The 27,163-nt window shown below is 42.7% G+C and overlaps 1 protein-coding gene across 2 annotated transcripts in view; it reads right to left on the reverse strand.

The window, feature by feature from the left end:
* Positions 1–27,163, reverse strand: part of scaper (S-phase cyclin A-associated protein in the ER) — a 59,846-nt gene that overhangs the window by 16,234 nt on the left and 16,449 nt on the right. For both annotated transcript variants that reach the window (XM_071915574.2, XM_071915573.2), the window contains exons 19-24: positions 25,810–25,917; positions 21,792–21,928; positions 17,893–17,958; positions 17,572–17,698; positions 10,212–10,327; positions 1,297–1,420 (exon numbers count right to left, since the gene is read on the reverse strand). In XM_071915574.2, the coding sequence (XP_071771675.2) occupies positions 1,297–1,420; positions 10,212–10,327; positions 17,572–17,698; positions 17,893–17,958; positions 21,792–21,928; positions 25,810–25,917 (678 nt within the window). The remainder of the gene's footprint in view (positions 1–1,296; positions 1,421–10,211; positions 10,328–17,571; positions 17,699–17,892; positions 17,959–21,791; positions 21,929–25,809; positions 25,918–27,163) is intronic.

The following is a 27,163-nucleotide window of genomic DNA, read 5'->3' on the forward strand; positions in this document are numbered from 1 at the left end:
AGAGTGGGCAAATACAGAAGCCCATAGGAAAACAGAGGATCGAGATAGAGGATAAACAGGGGATCACTTGTCTGGATTTGCTTTTCCAGAAAAATGACATGAAAACATACAAGTAGAGGTCCGGATTTAAGATATAGTGAGACCGTTCAATATGGAAAACCCTGCTTGGGTAAAACCATCTCATTTACTCTAATGGTTAGGGTGCATGCTGACAGCGTAGGTAAATCCACCAACATTCTCCACAAATCTAATTAAAAGGGGGACATGCTCAGACAGCAGCGCTACCCCCACTCGCTCACTCTCTTGCTCTCACACACACAAATGCATGACAGAACATAGACAGACGCACACGCATACACACACAGTCAAACAACAAAACATGACAACAAATGCAGAGCTGTGTGAAAATATAAAATCTTAAAAACAATTCATGAAAGAGGGGGGTGAGTAGGTGCATGAATAATTGTTGAGGCCCATTCTTTATCAGCATCTAACTCATGGAGAAAAGTTAGTTTGTCTCCTGCGGTGCTGTTGGATATGTCAGTCATCAGAGCAGCTGCTGGGATATGTTTTATATAAACTGAAGCATACAGGCTAACCTCTCTCTGCGTGCCCTCAGGAAATATGACTGCTTTGGATTGGAACTCGGGACTGGAGAAGGAAGCCCCAGTAGAGTTCATGCATGTACCACAGCCCCATGTCTGTGCCTTGTCCCGTCTGTGCTGTGAGTGTAGGCGGCCCCGGCCAGCCGCCACCGTTAGATGTTTGGAGTGGGCTGATGTTTACAGTCCCTCTTACAGAGTGCTGAAGGATATGGGCTGACATGTTCGCCGCCATGCTGCCTGCCTGACTGACTGCGCTCTCACATTCCCTCAGTCCAGAAGCATCTGTAGTGCGGTTGGGCAAAGGGTTTGTTACTCGCTAGCGTGTGTCTCGCTCTGTCTTTTATTAACACTGTGCTAGGAGCAGACACCGGCGAAAAGGCAGCGGTTTCTCAGGGCTTAAACCACTGTGTATCAACAGAGGAATTTATAGCAAAACAAAGAAGGGTTAACAAAAGAGGCTAATTCTATGTGTGGGTAGGAGAGAAATACTCAAGGTAATCTGATAATGCATTTGATACCTTCATAAGTATCAAAACAAGTTCAGCATCTCCTGCACATTTACTGCACTTTCTGCAAATTGGAATAATGTTAGCACACGTTTAACACACTAATTACGCCAATATTCATTCTCAATTTATTAAAGATTCAATTTATATAGGTCTGGGTGATGTGCTGGGGTGTGTGGACTTACTGTTAGTTGATGCAGCAGCAGGTCCATGAGGAGGGCTATCTTGTTGCTGAACAGCACATAGGAGCAGTTGAGGGGGCAGCGGGAACACGCCAGGTAGTAGGTGTTTACAGCAGCACAGAGGGACCTGACACAGAAAGAACGGCAAACCATAATTAATCAAAAGTTTAAAAAAAAACACCTCAAGGCTACTCCTCACACAATTCATAAAAAAAAACTACTATTAGGACGTAGGTGTCTCGCCCTGGGCACTGACAAGACTATCTGCAGTCATCAGGAAACCAAACACACTCCTCTGTATTTGTGGTTCCTTAAGGGTGCAGTTTATCTTCACAAGTCAAAAGCATATCTCACTGACAGCGTGAGTAGGGAAGCCGATCTGAGAAATAAAACACTCATATCAACTACTTATGTGGAGACTCCCCTCAACCGGAGCCACCTTCGGAGGAGCTGAGCGCAATCTCAGCCCCATCTTGGCTGAGATGGTGCAGCATTTCCTCCGGAGAGATAAACCCATTCCTCTCAGCAGCTCCTCACAGCCGCCAGGCAGCCCCAGGCAGCGGCCAACAGTGCTGAGCCAGTCAGCGTGCCTCTGTATTATGTCTGCTTTAAAACAAGCCCCAGAGAAGATTAATGCTTCAGATAACTGACCAATCGTTCTGCAGTGACTGCTGCTCCCCCTCGCCCCCCTTTCATCAGTTAATATTTTCTGACAACTGTATATTTTAGCCATTGGCGGAGTGGCATGTCCTATCTGCTCGCAGCAAGAATGGAATCTGCCTCTCCGGTGCCTAAAGTAGGCCATGTTTATTTCAAATGGTAAACATTTTGATATCTACCGAAACCTTCACATCTGCTGTGCGTTTTCGGTCAAACCAAGTTGGCATAGAAGAGGAAAATAGATTAGACTGAGGCAGATCCAAGTCTGTCAATAACTTCCTCTATTCTTTGCTTTTCATTTGCCAGTGGGCAGATCAGTCATTTCGCCGTATCATTATTGATATTGCAGTGTAAAGCTGTCAGACATGGAATGTGGTGTTAATGTGAGAAGCACTATATTTTGACTGATGGGATAGTCTCCAAGTCTAACCTCAAAGCTAACTCCCGTCCACCTCAAAACAATAACAGAGCACTTTTTAAAAAACATTTATCATAATATGAGACTTCTTGTAAATTGTTACGGTCCTGTGTGGCACTGTTACATTGATAATAAGTTCATTAATTTTAAAAAAGCAAAAAAGGTGGTAAAAGTCAGCCATAATGGTTGAGCAATGATAGAGCAGCCTGTGTGGAGCAAGAGGTGAAGTAACATGAGAACCCAACCAAACTGTGCTCTGTGTGCAGCCAACCAACATCGAGACTCACTGATTCTCTACTGAACATGAGACAAAGCTGAGCTTCCATGCAACCGCTAAACAGAACAGACAAACCAAAAGACACCTGAAATTAAATTTGAAAAGAAAAATCTTTACATCATTAGCATTGGACAAACTTTATTATTGTGCAATACTTTATATAGCTTATGGAATCAGGACTTTGGTAGCTGCCACGTGCATTCCTCAATAGGAGGAGGGTTATTTTGAGTCCCTCTAGTCACCGTCACGGCATTTAAGATCATGTCACTATTGAGTTAAGAAGGCCATAATAGCAGGGATGTCATATAACCTATGGGAGATTAAATGACAGGCCAGGACTGACTAAATTATGGTCATAGAGCTGTTAAATATAAACAAGATAAAGTTAAACTTTGTTAACTGAAGAATCCTTGTTATACCTATGAGAATTTAGATCTGGTCCTCTCCTCTAGCTGGCTCTATGCTGTGCTAAATATTCATAGGCTTGTCATTTCCTAAGGAGCGAGTGGGGACAAACCTCTCTTGAAGAGAGGCGGTCGCCACTCTTAAAGAGCAGATTTAAAAGGTGCACACTACTGATTTCTTTAATCTCATAAGGGAGAAATACAGCTGTCAATTGCTACCACATGATTCACTGAGACTAAGGGGTGTAAATAAATGGACAAAATAACGGAAACACCTTAAAAAAATATATGAACATCAAATAAGGAGTAGGGTCACCCTTCGCCTTCAGAACAGCTTCAATCCTCCTTGGAATGCTGTCATACAAGTCCTCAACTGTGTGTAACGGGATATTGGACCTTTCTTCAAGAAGGAAAGCCTCCAGTTCTTTGAGGAATGAAGAAGGTGGAAATGTACTTTGCACTCTACACTCCAGAACTTACTATAAAGATTCAATGAAGGAAGACGTTTGACTTCATCCTGGTGTTCATGAAACCACTCTTTGTTTAGCAGTGTGTATGGGGGCATTATCATCTGGAAATATGGGAACATCATGAGGGTACAGTGGTTGCACCACAGGGTGCACCTGGTCGTGTAAAACAAGATGGTTGCCCATGCCACTGCAGATCCACCGCCAGGTTTAACTGTTGGCAACAGACATTGTGGATTGAGGGCATTTTTTGGTTTTCTCCAATCAAAAACCAATTCGGATGCAAGAAAGAGTGAAAGACAACAGATCACCGCTCAGGGGTCAAGGTTTTGTGCTCCTTACACCAGGTTGTAAAGCTTACAACATATAGTCAGACTGTCACAGGGGTGTTGATTCAATTCCATGGTAAATTCTGAGGTTGTAGTTTTCTGGTGTTTAGCAACTATCCTGTTAAAACTCGCCTGTGTAGCTACCTTTGTAACTGTGATTTGTTACTTCAAAGTTAAAGTACTTTTTCAGGTTGTGTTTCTGTTATTTTTTTGTTTCCGTTATTTTGCATTCCCCAAAGTATAATAAATACATGTATAGATATATCATGAGTGAACAATACACAGTGGTTTTAATTTAAGTCAACACATTCAAGTTCAGAACATGACCACAGTAGAATAAAAGTTATGTTACCTTTAAATAAAAAGTTGGATGACAATACAAAAACATGTTACACATTTTGGATTTATCGATATGTAACAGTGCATTTCATAGTTTTAGAAAATTAAATTCAAGGCATGGCTGTTATTCTCTTTCCCCGATCTCGCCAGTAGATTCTTAGCAAGACAGATCTGGAGTTGTGTACTTCCCTCCGGCTTCACAATCGACTCACTCAACTGCTCATGTAATGAGCATGCAATTGCTTTGTAACCCAGCTAATCAGCCTTGTCTTTGGTTGTCTCTGAACAAATGAGGAGCCTGTCAAAGGCATGTTTGAGTTATGCCCTTACACCAGTTTGTACAATGAACCATCACAGTGATCTGTCTTTGGTTTCCTCCCACCTAATTGAGCTTGATGAGCATGACACCTGATAGCCCGCCCTCTCTGGGAATCTCACTATCTCAATGCCCCTCAATGACAGCTCGTGTCAAAGATTTTGAGGAACAATTTGGTAAAGTGCCACGCCACCCGGTCTCATGTTGCACAAAAACTATGTGGCGACCAATGTGTGCCAGTCTATCTAAGCAGGCAACATTCCTCCACCTACAGCACTATGGGGTTCTCATTACATTGCACAGATTGACAGACCCACAGTGTGCCCAAAAAGAGTATGGCCAATCCATCGCCACCCACCTAGTACATTATTACTCATAGAAGAATAGTTATTTTGAAGACACGAGTGAAATTGAACTAATGTCACAAGTTTTAACTTGCTGGACCAAAGTGAGAGAGCTGATGTAAAAGAGGTAAAAAACAGAGGAGATTCTGAGAGAATGTGAGATGTAAATAATGAGCGATATAATCTGCTCACCTACACTAAACAGCTTAACCTCACACAGCCAGGGAATACAAATTTCCTTGTGAGGCGATTCAGATCCATAGAGAAATGAGGCCAAGAGGTAGAGGGATGGAGCACACCTGATCCTGTCCTCGCCCCCCTGCAGCCCTCTGGGGCTCTGCCTGGGTGGCCAACAGGTCCAAACACGATGGGTGGGGGCCGGGGGGATTGGGAGTGTCACTGACCTCTGAATTAAAACTCTTAAGTTTAAACCATCACCAAATCCATTGAGTATCCCAAGGGCTGATAGACAGATGGCTGGGAAGAAGAAATTGGAGCGAAGGTCAGAATTCTTCCTATATGGCCCAGGACAGACTTTGGGCTTCAGTCCCTGGTAAAAGGGCAGCAAACACAATAAACACTGTTTCCCTGCCAAGTATATAAGGAACAAAATAGATTTTGTGCATCCATCAGCATAAAGCCTAGGCTATTTGTGATAGTGAATAGCCAACTCCCTCTTGCACAGCTCTCAATTGACAACAGGACAACAAGCATGTAAAAGGCTCTTTATGCTTTTTGTCACTGCCTTGAGTTATCAACCCAGTGATCTGTGCTCCTCAACCTGAGTCTCACATTTCCAGCCCCCTCTGTGCGTTTCCTATGTGCCCAGTCAAGCCTGACTGGAGCAACGCTGCAGAAATCTGACCAACTTCCAGATCAGGTTGAGTCCCCGCTTCCTAAACAGGGAAAATTTGTGTTCGGGGGAAGAAAAAGAATCCTAAGCCAAAATAAAAGGTGAGGAGCAAATCCATTTCCTTGTGCTGTCAAACAATCCCTTCATTCACTGCTATCTAAATGACATTTAATTTGATTCTGCTGTTGATCTCTCCGATACCCTGAGTGCTTCCAAGACATCTATTCTGCCTGTCGTGCCACACTGGCCCGGTATGAAGGGAGAGAAATCTGATGAGCCGTCACACAGCATCACGCACACGGGCAGGCACACACACATGCATGCACACACACACACACACACACACACACAAGCACACACAAATGCTAGAAAACATCCTGAAATAAAACCACAGGTAGCAGGTCTGATTTCACAGGATACACCAGGTCATGTGAGACAGAGGTGGAAATACAAATTGGGTTAACACACATGTCCAAGCACTCCTAAAGCTTTCTCCAGAAATTATTTGTTCAAGTTACAATTATAGTTATGCCTTTCTTTTTAGTCGATTGAAATAGTCATCACGCGACGAACACTGTGAAATATAGACTTTTAAAAGTCACTGTTGCCTGGAAGTTTCACAGATCATGGCTTCCTTTGAACCTGCCCTCTGTTCTTTCCCATGTTTGATTCTTCAAAGCGTGAGGTGGTTACCGGCTGACAGAGCATGGTGCTGGGCCCATTTTACAAGGAGTACATAAGCCAAGCCTCTTCTCTCCTCTCTCCAGTGACCCCTATTGGAAGACAGAAGGATAAGCCAACTGCAAACTAAATACCAGCCATGCACACATACAGTACTTCTATCAATGTATGTAGCAATTTGCGACATTTTTGTCATCTGCCTCTGGTTTTGGGTTGATTTGAACTGAAATTTCACGGTTATCATAATGATAAGGAAAAAAGGAAGGATGCATTCACACTATGTATTGAAACAGGGAGAAGAGCTAGCCTCGATTTTTACCTGTCCCCTACTAGTAAATCCCCACTGAGTGGGACAAAACAGCTTCAAACTAAATAATAGCGATGTTATATGCTCCTGGTGCAGACAGATACATATGGTTGGTAAAGTTCTGCTATCTTTTATAGCTTAGATGTAATGTCCGCTGACTTGACGCACACACAGACAGTACAATACCACATATAGATCTCAATTTCAAGATGTAAGGATGAAGATTTGAATGTTTTCAACAACAATATTAACTTATTAAACCATAATGAAGGCCATTAATATGATTTATCATGCAAAATAATGAACGTAATGCAAATCAGATAGACTTATGAATGCTAGTGTCTAATAAAGAAATCAATTTGTTCCATGGAAATCTTTACAGGTTAACATCTGGGATGCTACTGTGCATTCTGTGAGATATCATCGCTCCAGTTGAAGTTAATGACAATGGCTGCATAAGCCCAGGTCTAGACATTCCAGCGGCCACAGGGTTACACCAGGACATTAGCAAAGCCTCGCAGAGGAATTAGCTCATTAATGTAATGGTAACAAGATGGAATCAGCTTCCCTGGGGAGAGATATGGCAGGAGCATCTCCGCAGCTGCCTTTTTTTGTAAATCACTCTGCTTATCTGGGAGGAGGAGGTGATCAATACGGCAGCATTACTGTAAACAGATAATGTAGCGTACTCTGGGGCTAGCGTCTGTCTAGCAGCCCATTACGCCACGCAGCCATCCAGATGACGGATAGTGATAAGTAGACAGCCAGGCTGCGTCCTTGTGTTGCATCTCGTCACTAGCTCCCGACTACACTGGCCTGACTAGGCTCCATCACAAGGTTAAAGTTTTACCTCTTTTCTGCATTTACATGTCTTTAAAAACACAAAAAAGGGGTCGGGTGAGAGTTGTTTGAATAAGCTTGTAAATATTCAAAAGCTCATGTGGACACGAGGATTAAAAACAATGCCTCTTGTTTGCATGCAAAACTACAGACTGTTGTAGGCTGTTACTCTAAAAACTGCATCAATAAATGAAGGTACATTCTACGAGCTACAGAACAAGCTGGTTCAATCTGCAGTGTAGAGCACAGTGCGTTTATGGGGTCAGGCTGGATGTCTCCATGGGGCTGGATTGATGTGTTCATCAGGGGCTTATCTCCGGTTCAGTCCTCAGCTCACAGCTGGCAAAGCTCTCTGGGGTCCAGCAGCAATAGCAGCATTTGATACACGACTAACTGAAGGGCAAGCCGCAGAACTGAAGTGTCGATTCTAAACAAGCAACTAAAACAACCTTTTAGGCCCTGGATTTAGTGGGTTTGTGTGATTGTTGTCAGTCTCATGCATATGTAAAATCCTCTGTAGAGAAACCTGTTTAGGCATGGGAAAGGTGCAGTTATGAAAGAAGAGGTACTTCAAGACCATTCCTGTATCATTACTCATAACTCACTCCAGAGTTTGATTGGATCGGTACACAGTGGATGAAAGACATGCCTCAGATCTTCACCTCCTCTTCCTCTACCAAAGCATGTCAAGGGAATATCTTAAAAGCCGAGGAGGTATTGTGTGTACTTAAGCTACCACACCACCATGCACACATGTGCAAACAAACTCTGCAAACAAACTCTAGTACAAAGAAGACAGTCTCTCCATTTAAGTTAATAACATTTCTTACAATTCAGAAGTCTGCTTGAAATTCCCTCAGATTACAGTGATTGAAGAAGAGAGGGTAAAAAAAAAATCAATATACATGTGATGCCCTGTAAAAGCCTTATAAATATAAGTAGCATTTGTCCATTAGTGGAGATTCAGAGACCAGTAAATGCTAATGAATGGGGGAGCAAGGCCATTCCGGTCCATTAGAGAGTCCCACTAGTGAGTATGGCGGCCTCTCCGAGGTTATCTACTGGCAAACCATGCAAATGTCAGACCCACAACTCAAAAATACTCTGCACTCTAAATGATAGATGGGACAGATGTGCTTTTTGTGTTTCAAGAGAAAAGAATGAACACAAATTGATCACCAAAATGGAGATGCTTTCCATTTCTAGAGGGGAAGCATTGTTATTTATTAATACATTTTGAGACTATTTATTGAGATGAGGCCACTATAAACAGAGATAAAGTAGGTTAGTTGAGATTAGCTCACTCAATTTATGCAATTGCAAAAACATCACAAATAGTAAATAAAGCAGTGCTGTCAGTGAGGTCAGTGAGAGGATACAGTCAAAGCCAAGTCACTGGGAAGACAGAATCCAACAGCTGCGAGGCCCAAGGTCTTGTGAATATAGAGTAGAGTACACATCAAAAGGTACAGATCAACCAGAGGCATTTTTTTGGCCTCTGAGCTTGCAAAGGAAAACATGTTTTTTGAGCACAACCAGAAATTAAAAAAACAATCTGTAAATTAGTTCTTTTAACACTCAAGATGGTCAACTTGCATTTATACCTGCAAAAACACCTCCAGTGTATTTGTACTCTGAGGCAAAAAGGGAATTTTGGTGTCACACTAATTGAGACTAGTGGGTGGACCATGAATGACTATGTTTACATTTGCACCAGTGCTCCAATGTTAATGGAATTAGGAGCAGACTGTGATTAAGACATGAGTCGGGTAAATGCCTTAGTCTAAATCTGTCTGTCTTTGATATTGTATACTATTCATACAGTGATTAAAACATGTAAAGTACTGCATGTAGAGTGGGCTTATTTTGACATGTTAACACAGCATATACCAAGTAAGTAAGTATATGGACCAAGCCTGTCCATATGAGTTTTCATGATTTATTTGACTGCAGCCTCGGTAGGGGTTATTGACGTATTCAATCTGATGTGAGATCACATCAGAGCATCAAAGGAACATTATTTTTTCACTATGCACTGACATTAACTAGTACAGGGGATCTGACGTAACTATTCCTTGTGCAATTATCAGGAGAATACATGTAGAAACCTGCTTGAATGTTAAAGGAAAAGGGGGTGGATGAGAGCGGGTATGTCATTGAGGTCATCAAGTGGGCACTGTTCATGTTTCACTGAATTAGGCCCAGAAGACTTTTTCGTATTATGTCGTCCCAGAAAAACCCCCGTTCTCAGTACTGATACAAAACTATGCTCAACTACACCACACCTACCCTAACCTGACATTGAACCTAAATGTAGTCTTACACCAATAGTCCACAAGATCACACTCACTAATTTCTAACCTCACCACGGGTCTCAACAACAACAGGTCTATGGGATGGCTGATCATCCCTTGGTTAGAAACGGCCTGCTCAGCGATTCAGAAATCAAACTGTAGAAATCAAGCTAAGGGATGGCTCACCCTGCTGGCTTGAAACAGAAACTTAATTGAATCATTGTAATCAACTTAAGCGCATAGTAATTGATTTGTTGTGTTGAGTTGTGTATTAAATTACAGGAAGGTGTAGAACCTGAGCACATATTCCACTTATTCAAAGATACTGTATGTATCCAAGTATGTATATATAAATGATGTAAACATTTCCATGAGGTGATGGTACTCACTTGAGAGGAATACGCGGAACTGTGGTGGGTGTGGAGGCAGCAGTGACGACCTGCAGAATTTGTTCCAGAGCAGACAGACCGCCTCCCACTTGGAAGGCCACTTGATCTGCATTGTTCTGTGGAGACAAGGAGAGAGAGGGAGAGACAGAGAGAGAGAGAGACAGAGAGAGAGAGACAGAGTGAGAGAGAGAGAGACGGAGTGAGAGAGAGTGAGAGAGAGAGAGAGAGAGTCAGAGGGACAATAAGCCATAGCCTGGACAGGGGATTACATTGCTCTCACCAGGGAGGGAACCTCTCTTTTTCCTAAAGGGGTGAGGGATTGAAATCTGAAACAAAGTGATCCCTAAAGTATTCCTGTGAAATCTCAAAAGTGCACAACCCGACTCCGCCCCCGTAACAGTCAAGTTTCAGTGGAGGGAAAATGCTCTGCAGGCTCCAGTCAGCACCAGGGTGGTCTCTGCTGATGAACATGGACTAAGCGAAATCTCGAAAAGGCCAGTGGGAAAAACAAAGAAATCAGATAAGTTTAAAATTATGAGAATCAGTCTACTCTGACCCAAGTTGATATTGCATTAGATCTATTGGCTCCCTCAGGTTTGTGTTATTTCCCCACTCTTATACTTTTTATAGACTAATGACCGACAGCCAATATGTTGATAGGGTATTGTATCAAGTTTGCAGATGATTCTGCCATTCTACGCATGTCTCTTGCAGGAAGGGAAAAATTGACCTGGTAATGTTGTTGATGACTGTGTAAATGTGTAACAAACTAAGGCTCTCAAAACTGAGGACCTGATAATACATTTTAGAAGGTTACAACCAGTTACCAAACCCACTGTAATAAAAGGCAAATAAACTGAATTGGTGGACAACTATAATTATCTGGCAACTTAGCAAACTTTGCTTTAAAACAAATACAGATACAATCGCTAAGAAGGTATGGTAGCTTCTTTTTCTTCTTCTTTTTCTCAGAAAATGAACTCTTGTGTGGTAAAACTGATAACAGTGTTTTAGCAAGTTTTATTGAACCTTTTCTATTGTAGCCTGGTTTGGCATCTTAAACTTAAAAAAAAAAAGAATGGGGAGTTTGGTGAAAGCACCCAGTAATGGGAGTGGTGTGAGTCAGGTGCAACTAACTCAAATCTTTGAGAGACGTGATGAGGAAGGCCAATGTCGTTCTGAAGTTCCCTCGTCACCCCTTAGAGGGCATTTTGAATTGATGCCCCAAGAGTAAAAGAACCTGGGACTCATTTATTTCCAGTGCAATCAGACTGCTTAATTTGACCATTAAAATAGTTTTTTATGCCTCCACAACAACTTTGTATTTGGCACTGACCTTTTATTGCACTGTATTAAGCTATGACTAATCTTGACTCCTCGTCTGGTCGCTTCAACTGATGGTCTACATTCATATCAACTTTATTATGTACACTTCCTTCTTTACGCAAACGGTTTGCTCCTCCAGACAGTGAGTCACGTCACATAAAAAAGTAAAAAGCATGCAGACATGGTCGAGAGGTTCAGTTCTAGATGTTAGAATGGGCAAGACATGTGATTTATGTGACTTTGAACATGGTATAGTTGTTGGTGCCAGATGTGCCAGTTTCAGCATCTCAGACAGCTGAGTTTCTGGAGAAATGTAATTTCAGAAGGGCATCTCAGAACACAAAACTCAAACCTTAAAGAAGATGAAGCTACACAGGCCAAAGACCATGCCGGGTTAAACTCCTGTTAGCGAAGAACAAGAAGATGAAGATACAGTAGGCATGTTAGGAAATTTCACACCTCTCGTTTTCTGGTTTGGTGATCATCATTAACAATGTCAAAAAGCAAGCATCGTCTCAAGATGGTTCCAGGAACATAACAACATAACAGTTTACTCCAGTGGCCTGTGCAGTCCCTAGACCTCAACCAAATAGAGCCTTTGGGATGAGGTAAGGGGGGATGTTCCCAGCATGACTGTGCCACTGAAACATATACAGGAACTGCATGACACTATCAAGTCAGCATGTACCAAGATCCCTGTGGAATATTTCCAGCACCTTGTTGAATCCATGCCTCAAAGAATTTAGGCTGTTCTGGAGGCAAAAGTGAGTCTTACCCAGTACTAGCTAGGTGCATCTAATAAAGTAGATACTGAGTGTATATGGTACATGCTGTGGTAATTTGTGAGGTGATTTACTGCACTTTTAGGTGATGTGTTGTAGTGTTTTTATTGTATTTATTATTTGTTTTTATTGAGTATTTTTATTGTAGACTGTCTGCATACCAGATTTCCCTTATGGGACAATTAAGTTTGATATGCACTGAATTCTAGTTTTTCACTGCACTTACAATACACAGGTACAATGCAAACGAATGAACTTATGCGAGGGAAAAAAAGATATCAGTCCATAGGATACGATTTATGAACCAACATCTGAATAGTTGGGTCCTGCCCTTTTTGTGATGACAGGAGAGAGGAGTTAGAGTAATTGGCAGTGGGTCAGATGCTGTAGCTACAGTGTCCTATAAATCAACAAGTACAAAGCCAGGAGCGAGCGCCGTTATCAGGCGTGTTTGTGCCTGGGTCGACAGGGAGGAAAGGGGGCTGGAGAGGGGCCGCTGATGGAGGGCTTTCTTCACACAGAACTGCAGAGGGCATGGACCGTGTTACACCGCAGGTCACTCCTCCACCTAATGAGGTTACAGGCTCCTCACTAGTGTGACAGCACTCAAATCCAGCCACTTCACAGCGCTTTTGTTCCGCAGATGGTAAGTTGCCAACAAGCCTGAACACATTGAGAGAGAAGCGCTTTGCCAAATTACAGATAAGCTCTTCGTCTGTCATTCATGCCCGCTGCTGAGGTAACTGCTACTCGGGATCCGGTGGCACACACACACACACACACACACACACACACACACACACACACACACAGAGAAAACACACTGAATAGTTGTTCAGGATTTGGGACAAAAACATCAACAAGCACAACAGAGACTCTCTGCATGGAGTATAATGAGGATTATGGAGCTCTCATAGATGGTCTCAGTTCGAGCACAGTTTGTAAAAGACTTCATCATGACCTCCTTTCTGTATGTTGCCAGCAGTTTCCATGCCTAATCAATTGGGTCTCAGTCAGTGAGGTTGGCTTAACCCCCCTCTTAACCCTCCCATCAACACACCTACCTAAAAGCTTCTAGGCTAAATGAGAAAAGGCAGCTCTTTCATAGTAGCTTATCAAATGGTATTAAAGGGGGTAACTGGGACCTGCCCAGTCCTGGCTGTCTCCTGTGAAAGCCAGACAAGAGCTGCTTGGCTAGTCGGTGCCTTTTCTGCTGTGCTGACAGATTTATCTGTTGTGATGATGGAACAATAAGGGTGAAGAGGATTAAGTTCAAACTACCTGACATACTATCTTTAGGTGGTCTGCACATGCAATGGTCCATAGAAAACAAAAAGGCACCAGAGTATTACTGTGAAGACACAAATTTCACCAAAAACAAATGACTAAAGATAAAGGCTTGTTTTGCCTCATAACAGCTCTACACTCAGCAAATGTTGATCTTTGCGCTGTACAAAGCAGTTGTCTTTCCAAGCAAATGGGACCCAACATCTGGTGATGATATATCTTTTCTACAAACCTCAGTACACAAGGGCAACAGAAATCACGTTTGTATGTAATTACTGTGACAGTGACTATACACACTGAGCTAAATTTGTATACAAACTTTTAACAGGATGAAAACAATGTTTCTGTCTCTATTAGAACAGCGAGGATTCACAAATGACATTTTTGAGAGACAGTTACAGTAGAGATCCTCCGCCCAATGTTCTTAAGAGGCAGCGTGTGATCTGTCTGCGTTGGTCACACCCCGGCAGAAGCTCCAATAAGACAGTAATAGGATGAGCGGCTCGTTTTTTCCTCAAAATAAAAATAAAAAAAGAGAGCCCCCACTAAAGGCGGAGCATTAAAAGGAGGTGAAAGGCTAAGGATGGCTCCTGAATTATACAACTGGGGGAATCTTATCCAATTATTATCCATGGTGACCATTATTACCCCAGCTAATCAGAAGGCCAAGCAGCTGGTAATTCGTGTGGCTGTGGCGTTGAGGCGGACCGGCCAGACTGCGCTTTGTAGTCTCCTCCCACTAGGCGCTCTAATTAAAGCAGAGAGGAGGGTACAGCCTCAGTCGGGCCGTCCCAGCAACAGATGGGCAACAACTGGCAGAGAGTTCATTAAGGAAGGGCCTCAACGTTGATCTGCACCTACACGTCATTGGTTCACTCCTTCACTAGTGCAGTCTAACAATGAGTGAGATAAGTATAATAGATCACTCTCTTTACATGAATTTCATCATTGTGCAGCCTTACAGAAAAGCCTGTGAGGGGTAAACAAAGTTCTGTGCGCTGAGTCTACTGTAAACCACAACAAGACTGCTGGAATAAACATTTCGAAGCAGAGTATAAACTTGTGTGTTTACAAGACATAATGGCATATTATTTAGTACACTGCGTGACTGCTGAGAAAACATGGAAATGGGTAATACTACAAACTGTGTTTATTCTATAAAATGAACTGAGATTAATCAAAGGCCAGTGTGGCGAAAAATCAAACCAGCCACAGAAACCGCAGACAGCCCCTAGTTGTAACTAATACACCAAGGGGCTTACAACCATTTCACTCCCTATTGGTCTTGTGGCGAGGAAACCAAAATAAGACTCTTTGGGAACAAATGACAGCCTCCAATCTTCTGATTTATGGACCTGAATGTAAAATGGCTAAAAGTTGCTTGGTCTAATAGGGAAATTATTAGAAATAGAAAAACTTATTAACATGACTAAAAGTAATATGATACATCCATTAATCCACAGACTAATGTCTTCATGATTGAATCAGGATCAAAACAAACAATGAAAAAAAAGTCATTAACTTCAGTGTCAGTGTCAATCAAACACTACGGCAGACAAGGAAAACAGGCATACTGACACACTTATCCATCACGTCAGTTTGTACTTTGTAAAGGAGTTTCTTAAAACAAACAACATGGGAAAAGTGATCTGCAACACTCTAACACTCACAATTTAATCCAGGTGTGGCAGAGGAATGATTTTGCTCATTAGGATGGAGAATTTCTAAACAAAACTGACACAAACTCGCTGCAGTTACTTTTGCTGTCTTTGACAAAGTTCTGACACTGCTGATCTGGGCTGTATCTGTCAGTCTGCTGGAGGCCCATGCCAGAAACACTGTTATCCTGCAGCTCTGCCCTGCACCCCCCCACCCCCCCGTCCCCATGTCCCCAGATGCAACTCCTTCCAAGCCCACTGGTTGGCTCAACCAGGTCCTGACAGCTGGCAAATGAAAATGTAAATACAGTCTGTAGTCTTTGCTTCTCAGATCATTATGTTCCTGACAGTTTCTTACCTGTCATAAACGCTGCCCCTTACCACTGCTTTATTTGAAAGCAGCGGTAAACACTTTGGGCAGTATATAAATATGAGTGCTTAATAATAAGGTAAGAGTGTAGTAAAAAAAAAAAGAAGTGCGCATAGGGAAAATTGCGCTTCTCAATAACCCAATAGTAAAGAAAAAATCTGGTTTGACACAAAATAAACCATTAGTGGCCACAGAGGGAGAAGCGCCCCGGGGTCAGAGACTAGACCCGGCCCAGAGAGCAGGGGAAGGGGGGCACAAACAGCAGTGCAGAGGGGGAGTGTCGGGTGTTGTCTAAGGAATTAGCAGAGAAAGTGGAGACTGAATCAGATATGGCGGAGAAAAACAAATCTCTAGGTGAGTCAATGACATGGGAGATGCTTGTTAGGTCAAATAATCTAAACGGTCCCGACTTGGAAGTGACTCAGGGGCCAGACAGCCATGCTGACGGAGACTCTATTTATTTGACTTTGTCCAGGGATTAGAGAAGGAAGTGCTCCCCAAGCTGCCTCACGGGCCAATCACACCGTTCCATGGCTGCACACAGCTTTGGGTGGATGTTTCTGTAAGTGGCTGGTTAAATAAAAACTGACAATACAGTTTAAAAGTGCTTTTAAACCGAGTTAGAAGACAAAGACAAAGCCAAACCACACAGACTGAGCCTTGATCTGCCTCTATGCCAGTGACACCAGTGTTGAATGGAGCACTGCTCCTGGCCCAGTGACCTCTGACCTCCCACTGGGAGTATGTGGAGCTGAGGGGAGGAGCCCTTGTGTAGTGACAGCTTGTGTGCTACTCACATCATATTGGTCTCCTCCTCTCTCCTTACAGGGTGCTGTGCCACCCACCTCAGCCACCTCTTTCTTCGCCTCTCTGGGGAAATTCGGTAATAGCCTCTCCAGCCTTCCCCCTCATCAATGATGAGACACCATAATCTCTCCATCCTCACGCCCACCGGCATGCACAGTGGGATGTTATGATGGCTTGAACCACAACATGGCAGGAAATTTATGCCTCATTACAGGAAGTGGGCTGTATATTCTCCTCTTCATAAACGCTGTGGCAGGTGTTTCAATTCCTCCTTTCAGTGTCAAATTGATGTGAGTTTCACCGTCAAAAAATGGCATGCAACAAAACTTCTAGGCCCATTGTGTTTAATGGATGTTTCAAATCAACTATTGTCATAAATGTCTGCCATTATGTCTGCCAATTATATATATTTATACAAATGTAAAGAAAAGAAAAAGTTAATTATCTGAAAAAAAAAGAACTAAATTCTCCTGCCTTTGTTCCATCAAGTCTTTTGCATTAATGGAATTTCATCTGGAAATCCAATTTACCATTGTCTAAACCAATGACATCTGAGTCGTGCAAGCTACATAGACACAAGACAATGCTTGCTCTCCTGATAGGAAGCTCCTCTATTGGTACCATGTGCACAATGAAAACACAGATAATCTGGTCTGCATTAACCAATAACCGAGGGCAAGTAGTTTTGGAGTAAGTGATACTCTACACTGGGAGGGTGAGACAGAAGGAGCCGCAGCCAAATGCAACTCATCACTCGAGAGAAATGCCAAAGGGCTGGCCTGTCCTTCTGCAGTCCCGTAGACTGCTGCACACTGTTCAGTTGACAGCACAGCAGCAAAGAAGATGAGCTGCACTGTAGCAGGACATTCTTGGGAGACCAGAATATTATGCAACTAAGAGGATGTGAGGGGGAGGACGAGCGTGGTAAAACTGCATCAGTAATAGGCATCTTCTAACCATTGTAACATACATGCATTTAAAAGGAAAGTATAGGTATGGTGTGTAAAAACTTTTTGATCCACAACATACAGCCAAAAACATTTGAAATTCCTCACTAAACAAAGAACAGAGATTTAAAAAATATAACAGAAATCATTTGGACAGTCTTTGTGATCCAGTCGTTGCTCTACCTGTTTCTCCAGGATGCGGGAGATCTCTCCCAAGGTTCTGTCCAGACCAGACACTTTGTTGTTGGCCCACTGGCCGCTGTCTTGGCCCTGCAGCTGCTTCAACAGGTCCTTCACCAGGCGCTGCAGCCTGAGCATACAGGAGCCAATGCTGTCATTATATATCCACAAGCACTGTTCACAAACACCAATCGTTAATCCATGCTTCCATGCTACCCCAACCAACTTCTACCCACCACTGCTTTATAATCATCACAGTTAAGTAGCAGAGGTAAAAGAGAAATTAGAAACTACAAATTAGAAAAAAAACAAAAAAAAACTTACTTGGCCTTGTATGGGGAGTCGGGGACCTGTGTCTTTGCCTCCATTGACGTCTCATATTCCTTTGCCCTGCAGAGGGAGGAGGAAAAAGTCTTTGAATCCCAGGAAAAAGTGCTTGGCCCGTCAGTAAAGAACACCAAGGATGAAAAGTACGAAGAGAAAGAAAAAGTTCAAGTTGGGTCTGACTGTTTATTTGGCCTGTCAGCCATTCGCCAAGTAACTTGGCTTAAAATAATCAGACATCAGCTCCGTAGGGACCCGGTGTCTTGCTGCCATCTACTCATATCACCCAGACTTAATTCTACCTTTAAATCCTCCTTCCCTCAAGTCATAACTTAACAAGGGCGTCTCGAATTCTTTATTTCATCCATTGTCAAATAAACAGTTAATGGGGGTCTCTCGCAGCGCAACCAGTGTTTTGAATGTTTGACCTCTTAGAAGGTCATGGTCATTAGGGGACCGGTATCTCTGTGGCATTAGACCAACAGTCAGACACTGACAAACACAAACTCTGTGTGTATGTGTGTGTGTGATTGGGTGGGGGATTCTATTTGTCAATCAGGCATTCCCAGACAAGATAAGAACTATTGATCAGAGTTAGATAGAGGGCCTTACGGTTATCCATCCATAAACTGATAAAATCAAACAGTTCCTGGAAGAAGACAGGTGGACTTGTCCCCGAGGACCAGACCTGGACCGACTAGGGCCCAATCCAGTGTTCACAATCTCTTGTATTCATGGGCAGTCATCCAACAGCAATTGATATCTTACCTCACAGCCAGTCCAGAGGACACTGGTATGCCAAAAACCTTTTCCCCCCCCCCAAGATATACGACCTACACATTATAGTGTTCATAAACATACAGTATGTACTCATTTCTGTACTGGTAATTTCTAGTGTTCCATGGTTTTTATTGTTAACTTACTATTTGTATAGTTATGGCAAAATTATTTAAAGACAAGAAAGACAAATATAGTCTTGCTTTATCAATTATTGCAAGTATTTATAATTTTGAAATTAATACTAGGTCAAGTAAAACAACTGGCTCACAAGAATAGCCTCATTATTACTATACAAAAAGAGGCAAGAGCAGCTGTTCAGACTTAAAAAAAACACACTGATAAGAACAGAACAATAAACTGCATTAAATGTCAACTGACCAATTTTGAGCTTGATATGAATACAAGGTCAAAATGCTTTAATGCTGCAGGCACTCTTCAAGTAAAGCCGAGCAGTTAAACCACTGCTGGGGTGAGTGGGGTCCATCATTTGATAACATTATTTTCCATGTCCTCTGAGCAGGCTGAATGGGTAATTCAGGCTCGCTTTCACAAGGGCCTGAACTATACCTGGCCCGTTTGTCATTCTTGATATTACAATATTAATCTCAGACAGGTTTATACCTACCCAGGTTAAACGGGGAGCAATTGCCGAGCAATTCATCATTGTCAGCGGCAGGCCCGGCTAAATGGGCCAGGGGCAATAAATATCAGTAATCAGCAATAAGGGAAAAAGCACAAATCTACCATGTAAAACTAATAAGCAATTCATAACAAAGTAGACAGCAATTCCTTATACCCCAACTTATTTTACAGGGAGGCAACTATTATACATTTCTTTCCTATGCAGCATAAATGGATTAAAACAGTGATTACAATTTATACGACATTTCAACTAAAAGAGTATATAATACTTGAAAGTCAAGCATCAAGTCAGTGGCAATAAATAAGTAGAAATAAATAAAATAAATAAAAATGATCCTAATATCTCAATAGCTCAATGTGCATAAAACCCATTTAGCTTGTATGTACGTGGGGAAGTGTGTGTGTTCATTTACCAGCAGGACCCCTCCAGCTCCCCTATATCCCCATCTGGGGCAGCAAACTGGGTGAAATGAGTTAGAGCTGTGCTCACCACTTCATACTCTGTACAGCAGTGTCTTTGTATACACACCTCCCTCTGAGGTCCACACACACACTGGCCACTCTGTTCCCTGCTGAGCAAACCACATGCAACCAGCTACAGGCAAACAGCTCGTACAAGAGGATAAGTGGAGACTTGGGTTTCCAAGTTCAGAACCCATCCTGACACTAACTGACAGGCTACTTACATGCCATTTTAATGCCATATTTTCCTACCCAAAACACTTATTATTAGAGTAGGTTAGCCAAGCCACAAAAAAAACATGTGGGTTAAAATGTGTGTGCACTGCTTTATGACAGAACAGGGCTGCAAGTTGGCCTAGAAGTCTAGTGAAAACCTCTTGCGTTTTACGGACACCATACGGTGTTCCAATAAAATGGCTCATTTCCACCCAGCGGTGGAGCGGCTCACCTTTATGCTTACTGGGGCTCTGTGTTATTTATGACCTTAGAAAGCCTGTTCCCTTTGAGTGCTAGTCTCAGCAGGGCTGGGGCAGGAGTGACAGTGAACAGAGGCAGATCATGTTGTCACTTTCTCAGCACCGCTGAGCCCCAGAAAGCCAAAAGCAGCAGCACTGATAATAAAGAACTGTAGCAGAATGGGATGGGCGTGTCAGGCTGTGGGTGCCTCTTATTCTTCTTTTGAATAATACTTTGTCCTGAAGATCAAATGAGAATGCTCATTTAGTTTGGGGTAAAGTAATATCCTGAAAATGCAATCTTGATAAAGTCATCTCACTAATTGAGAGCACAGCCCAAGACTGAGTTTTCGCATAAGAAACCTCCCATCCTTAAGGTGCAATAAATAAAGATTTTTACTGTCCCATAGCACAAAATGACATAATATATTTGCATGGGTTTGATACGGTTGTTGATCAATACCAATGACTCAACGATTACTTCTCCAGGTGTTGAGACGACTGGTTATCAAAACTCTACTTTCTGGCCCTTACTCTGTTTTGGAAAAGCCAACACTCCCCGACCACTGGAAGTCACATTTTCAACTGCTCAACGATGGACGACAGTGCTACGTGTTGCCGGAGTCACAACACATGTCGTAAGAAAGAAAAATAAATAAATTAATTAATTAAATTAAAACAAGTGACAAAGCAATATTATTGTTATAGTATTTTGCAATGTAATATATCACTTCATCACTGGACGTTTCTGTTGGATCTCTGCTCTTTTTAACTTATCTCTATTGTGAAAATATGACTTTATTACTTTATCAATTACAGGCCACTGTAAGCTGAGAAATGTCCATAATGAAATTCCATGGTTGCCGCTAAAGGTCAATAAAAGTCATCGATTATTTAATGTCCCTTTAATTCTTTATAGTGTGTGGGTTTCCTGGCACTTACTATAGACTGCAAACTTAGCAATGTATCTCAGACATTCATATCATTCTACTTGTGGTGCTATCACCCCCCTCCCACCTGCACCAATGACAAATCCTCATCCCACAACTCGGGTGTTGTCAACAACACGTTATCCCTCTCCAATCCCCTCCATCCCTGTTGTGACAGCCTACTAAATTGATTGAGCCCGGGTCCAGGTTCTGACACAGAGGAGCGCTGCCTCCTATTTGTTGATTACTATTGATTTTCCTTGATACTTCATTTAAAAATCAATACCTCAGAGAAATAAAAAAATAGCCATGGTTTATACATACTTTAACATACATACTGTACACTGAAGGAAGCATCAGTTTTGGCAGTGCCATGGCAGCAATTTGGAAGAAAGCTCTTTACAGGTGAAAGCCAGGGCTCTGAGATCGATTCCCAGTTTTGCTCCCCAATCACAGAAAGTGGTCATAAATTAAGCTCATCAGTGTTACTCTGTGGACAGCCGGGATGCACATAACATCTGCTTTCCATCTCCTTGTCACTCATAAAAAAGTCCTGGCACAGTTTTGTCCTCTGAGAGGGTGGAGAGGGGGATAGGGGGAGAGGGAGAGAGAGAGAGAATGGATAACTGACCTGGAGTTCATCCTTGCGCGGAGCTTCTTTGCCTTCTTCCGCGCCTTCTGCCTCTCCTCTCCATCTTTCACGCTCTCCGAAGAGACAGAGCTGTCCGTCACAATATCCACAATGTATTTCTTCAAGGAAAGATGCTCCTGCAGTGGACAAAATCCATACATGAAAAACATTATTGGCAAAAAAATATATTAGTCATTATATGCTACTGAACAGTTGGTATAAAAGAGCATACAAATATAGTAAGGCAGATAACGGGATGGAGAAGGGCAAAAGCGAAAACATATTGCATCATCTGAGGCTGGGAGAATAGTGACACTACTACAATACTAATATTCTCTCTCAGCTGACAAATGCGCAGGACCTCCACTTTCTGAGAGGGAGTTAAGAGTCCTACAGTCCGCCCCCCAAATGTTAATCTAAAAGCTATTCTTGTTGCAAGAATTTCAGCTGAGCCTAGAAGCGTACCATACTAAGATGAAGAGTTTTTCACAGGAGGTCAGCACAGTAGGTTGCCAAACTAAATGTAGCAACTTATGTCAACATTACCATGGAAATAATGCAGCAAAAGCTAATCCATGGCAAATGTCTGTAAGTAGAGGCTATCCATTTTAAAAAGGTGGCGTGTATCCATTGTGTGACATGTCGTTCTACACCTCTCAGCAATGCCATTATATCCTGTAATTACCGAGGTACTTCCAATACTCTGTGCTCTTTTGAAGCCACACGCCCACAGACGGGCTAAAGGGCTGGAGGTGTTGCTTCCCGTCTAGCCCTGTCAGATGATTCCGATATTTCCACCAGGAGACAGGGGAATGTAACCCAATTTGAACGACATGATGCATGTGCAAGAAACCAATTACCCAATTATCCTGTCATCCAGCACCCCAGAGGATAGGATGGCCTCACAGATAAAGGGTTTCCATTCAGCAGTCTAGCTAACCTGTGTGTGGGATGGCATACCCTTTGGTCACAAGTGTTGGCAGTGCACCTGCTGCCTGAATAGGGGTTTTCAAAGTGAGCCGTTGAAAGACAGGTGTCCTTAGGTGGTCTAGACAGAGCCAGAGTTAATCATATGTCAAGGGGTGGAGCAAAGTTCTCGAGTGGCTCTAAAATCAATTCTTTCAAGAGTTTCTTTACGGTTTTGACTTAATGATTGACCAATTTGTGATAGTAATTAATTTGTGATCAAGCTGGTCTCTCAGCTTGAATAAGAATGACTTAAGACTGTTGTTCAGAGCTTCATAGATACATAGAGTAACATGAGTAGAACAGGGGAAAGGGGATGGCGATAACTTTGGAAATGAAAATGGCACTGCAACATGTGAGAGTATTGTGTTTCCTAGGAAGGGTGTGTGCATGTGTGTGTGTGTGTGTGTGTGTTGTGTGCACATTTGCATGCACAAACGTCTGCCCTCTACTCCCTGACACTACAGGTCAGTCATGGCCGTAGCTGTCCCTTGCTTGGGGGGGCAGCTGTTCAGTAATCTCTCTGAGAGGCTATCCAGTACACTGGCCACTCACTTAATGGAATTGTTTCAGTAACACCTCCAAGACATCAACCTTATCAAAAATCACACTGGCAAATTAATGGAGACCTGAAATATTAAGCCGTCAAATACAGTAAAATGCTGACACGTGGACAATGGCACATTTGGCAGATATCAATATACATGATATGAATTCATAAATTGAATCTACATTTGTTAGGAGGCTAGGCTCAGTGGCGGTGCTGTAGTTTGTGAGGAGTGTTTGAGTCGATCAGACTCGATGACAGACAGGTGCCTACCATTGAACCATTGAAACAAAGGGGCAAAGAGACTGGCCTAAGGGCATCGCTACTGCACAATACTACAGATTGGCTCTGGTGGGAGTAATACAATACCACTCTAAGCATCTCTCTCTCTCTCCCTCGCTCTCTCTCTCTCTCTCACACACACACACACACACCATATAATGAAAGGCAGCCTACACAAATACACAATCTAAGTGATATGTTCACCCGGTACCTCTTTTGTCATATACAAAGGCCTGAGAGGTAGGCTTTCCATTTGGCGTGAAACAGACAGCTGTATTTCATGTTGGCTACTAGGTAGGATATGAAGCTACACTGGATTGAGTTACCATTGCTACAGTGGTTCACATGACATTTTTGTATTGTGAAGTGAATGCTATCAGTGACATTTAAGGAGGGCCAATACAGCACAAAAAACTGAAACCAAATTTAAACTGAAACTTGGTAAACTAAAAGTGGTCCCATATCTTTTTCTGATCCCTCTTTTAATACAACGGTTGTCCTCCATGATATCAGTAACAGCAGCTTCATTCCTATAACTAGACGACGATCCGTTCTCAAAACAGCCTGGGGAGGCAGAGGCTAGCTTCAGCTGGCACTCTGGATATTTCATCAGGGTTCTCAATTCGTGGCCATCAGAGTGGTTTCAACAACAAGACCTTTAGGACTATTCAGTGCCTTTGGGAGGTCAGCTCCAGTACCCGGAGCCTGCCTCATCCCTCTACAGTCTGGTGATCCCTCTGCTGGCCATGCTTGCCCAGCACTAGACAGGGGCTGACATGGGAGGAGAGGAGTCTTCACTCAGACAAGCCACCAATGTTTTTCAGCTGCCGTGTCAAAAGGTGAACAATACATAAATTCCGTATGTCAGAAGCCAGGGGTCCTGGACATTACCTCCATCATATTAAACCAGGACAGATGACAACTCATAAGTGTAAGTAAAGAGAGTGATTGCAATCCCAGGCGTTCTCCCCGCACATCGATCCCGCCCTGTTGATAATCTTTGTATTTTCAATTTAATTCGCAAGTCTTTCAGAATGAGAGAAAATGACTAAATATGAAGGCACGGGGCATCTGCCGCCCGCTTCCTCTGAAAAACTATGGAGTGACCTCTGCACAGTTCAGCCAACCATCTTCATTTTAATTAAAAATCTTTCATTGCAGCAAGAGTTATGGAGCCGCAGTCTGGAAAATAGTTGGCAGTCGCATGAATGAAATAGTGGACACCAAAATGAGCTTTGACATAAATAACGAGGGGCCAGCTAAGTCTATCTAAACAAAGCCCTAAGAAATACCTCTATTGGATGGCTTGATTACCTTTCACACATTAAAAGAAAATGTGGGGAAAAAAAATAGTTCTGGAACATCCAAATATTATCTATCAAAGATACTGCAATAACTAATAACCGCAATCCACCAAGAATGTACGCAATACAGCCTGTCAAGTACAACGTTTAGAATGAGCTGGATGTATGATTAGACATGGAGCATAATCTGATGTTCAGCTAGGCTTAAACTTTCACTGATAAGCATGTACAGTAAGATCTGAGGCGGGGAAACAGTAAAGCCTCCATAATATGGCTACCAGTGCAGCTATATCATACAGAGAGGGATATATTGCAAGTGTATTTGAAGCGGTACTCGTATATGAACTGTTTATAGCACTATATTGGTGGATTGCTTCCCTCCATTGCCTTGTTTATCATACTGTCAAACAGAAAAAATGACCTGCATTTGGAAAGGAAATGATTTAGAGGAAGGGAAGGAGGGGGTATCAATTATTCCCCACTGAAAAAGCTTTGAATGAAGGAGGTGCCGGGGCCAAAGGTGCTGCGTATAGCACCAACAGTTGTCAGCCTCACAAAGAGCACTGTTGAAAAGCCAATCTCATATTGCAGCCTGAGAGGTTACCTTGCATTAACGAGCTGCCTTCCCATGGAAAGCCCTCCATGACAAAACAGCCTGGAGACAAGGGGGTGATGTCACCCCTCCACTGAAGCACTGAACCCTAACTGTGTACATTTCAAGGCCCATTTGTAATCTCACAAAGCCACACAACAGAGCCTTGACAATATATAAGGGGATGCATAAACAATAATAATGACCACGTCATAAAAGGCAATCACTGTGTCTCTTGTCTTTTTACATTACAGAGGCAGCACTAGAGTGGCAAGGGTGAATGGATGTTGTTAACTTTGTGCTTGGCAGTGTGTGGGGGATACGCACCACTTCCTCATCAGAGAGCTCCCGTCCCTGGATGCTGCTACTGTCTCGCACGGCCTGTTGGTGCCTCTTGCCTTTGGTGTGGCTGAACAGGTGCACCTCCGAGGTGATCTGCAAACACAAACACTGTGGTCAGAGGTCACTGCTGAGGACACAATGGAGACAGAGGCAGGAAGGGGTCAACAGAGGCCCATGGGAGGCTGGTGAAATGATATACCACATGGGCGTTTCAGTGGGACATGACCTTCCTCCGCTGAACCTCTGTTTAAAGCAATGACTGAGCAAGGGAAATGTGAATTGTTACATAAGCCACACCATGTGAACTGTGCCATATACCTAAGTTGACTTATATTTCATTAAATTATCTTTTTTTAACAGGACAGAGTAATAATACTGATTGCCTACAGCAACAAAGAGTAAGGGGCTGGAGAAAACACTAAAAGACAATAATTTTCTCCTAGAATCTTTATATTGAACAAAAGAAACACATATTCGTATTAAAAATCCCACACTGCCTTACATGGCATTTTACACCTGCTCCCCTTGCTGGCTCTAAAATACAACGTAGTCCAGTATTGTCAAGTCAAGTTGAGGACAATACTGGACTCGACATAGATGTTTACAAGCGCAAAAAGTGGTGCAAGGCTGAGAAATGGCCACAACAAGAGGCAGGTGTAGAACAGGCAATGTTGTTGTCCTCCCAGTGCTGGAACAAAGCCCATTTAGGATGGCCTGTGTTTAATGTCATTAAATAGAGTGCTTGCTGCTGACCCATCCATGATCTCTGGTGTCAGATGCTGGCCAAGGTCATCTAACATTTTAACAAGATTCTCTCTGACACCCTCGACCCTCCTCTTTATCTGATGCTGGTTTGGAGCCTCAAGGTGTCTCACCCTTGCTGCTGTGGTGGCTGGTCCATCACAGATAAATGTGTCCGCCTGTGGATTTGTTACCTGACACTAGAAAAAGCATAATCATGCCCAGTCGTAAATCGCTGTTTAAGAGTTCATGTTTAATCAATGCCGTTAAATCCTCATTTAAATGTGCTCTCTTCCAAAAATCCTCTGAATCACCTTCCTGTCAGCATTTTTATGTATGCAGCCTGTCAAGTAACATAGAGAAGTTGTCCACAGCTGCTCTGCTGCAGCCAATGTGTCTGTATCTCCCCCCCATGTCCATGTAAACCAATGAGACTTGCATATTAGCTCATGACGATAAAATAATTAAACGAAGGGTGAACTTCACTTTGGAGAATGAATCAAGCAAATTAGAATGTGAAGCAATATGCTGATAATGTGATGTGAGATCTAGAATCTGGCGTGGTCAGAGTCAATATATGTAAGTCAAGGACACCAAA

The sequence above is a fragment of the Centroberyx gerrardi genome, chromosome 4 (genome assembly GCF_048128805.1).
Source record: "Centroberyx gerrardi isolate f3 chromosome 4, fCenGer3.hap1.cur.20231027, whole genome shotgun sequence".
NCBI lineage: Eukaryota > Metazoa > Chordata > Actinopteri > Beryciformes > Berycidae > Centroberyx > Centroberyx gerrardi.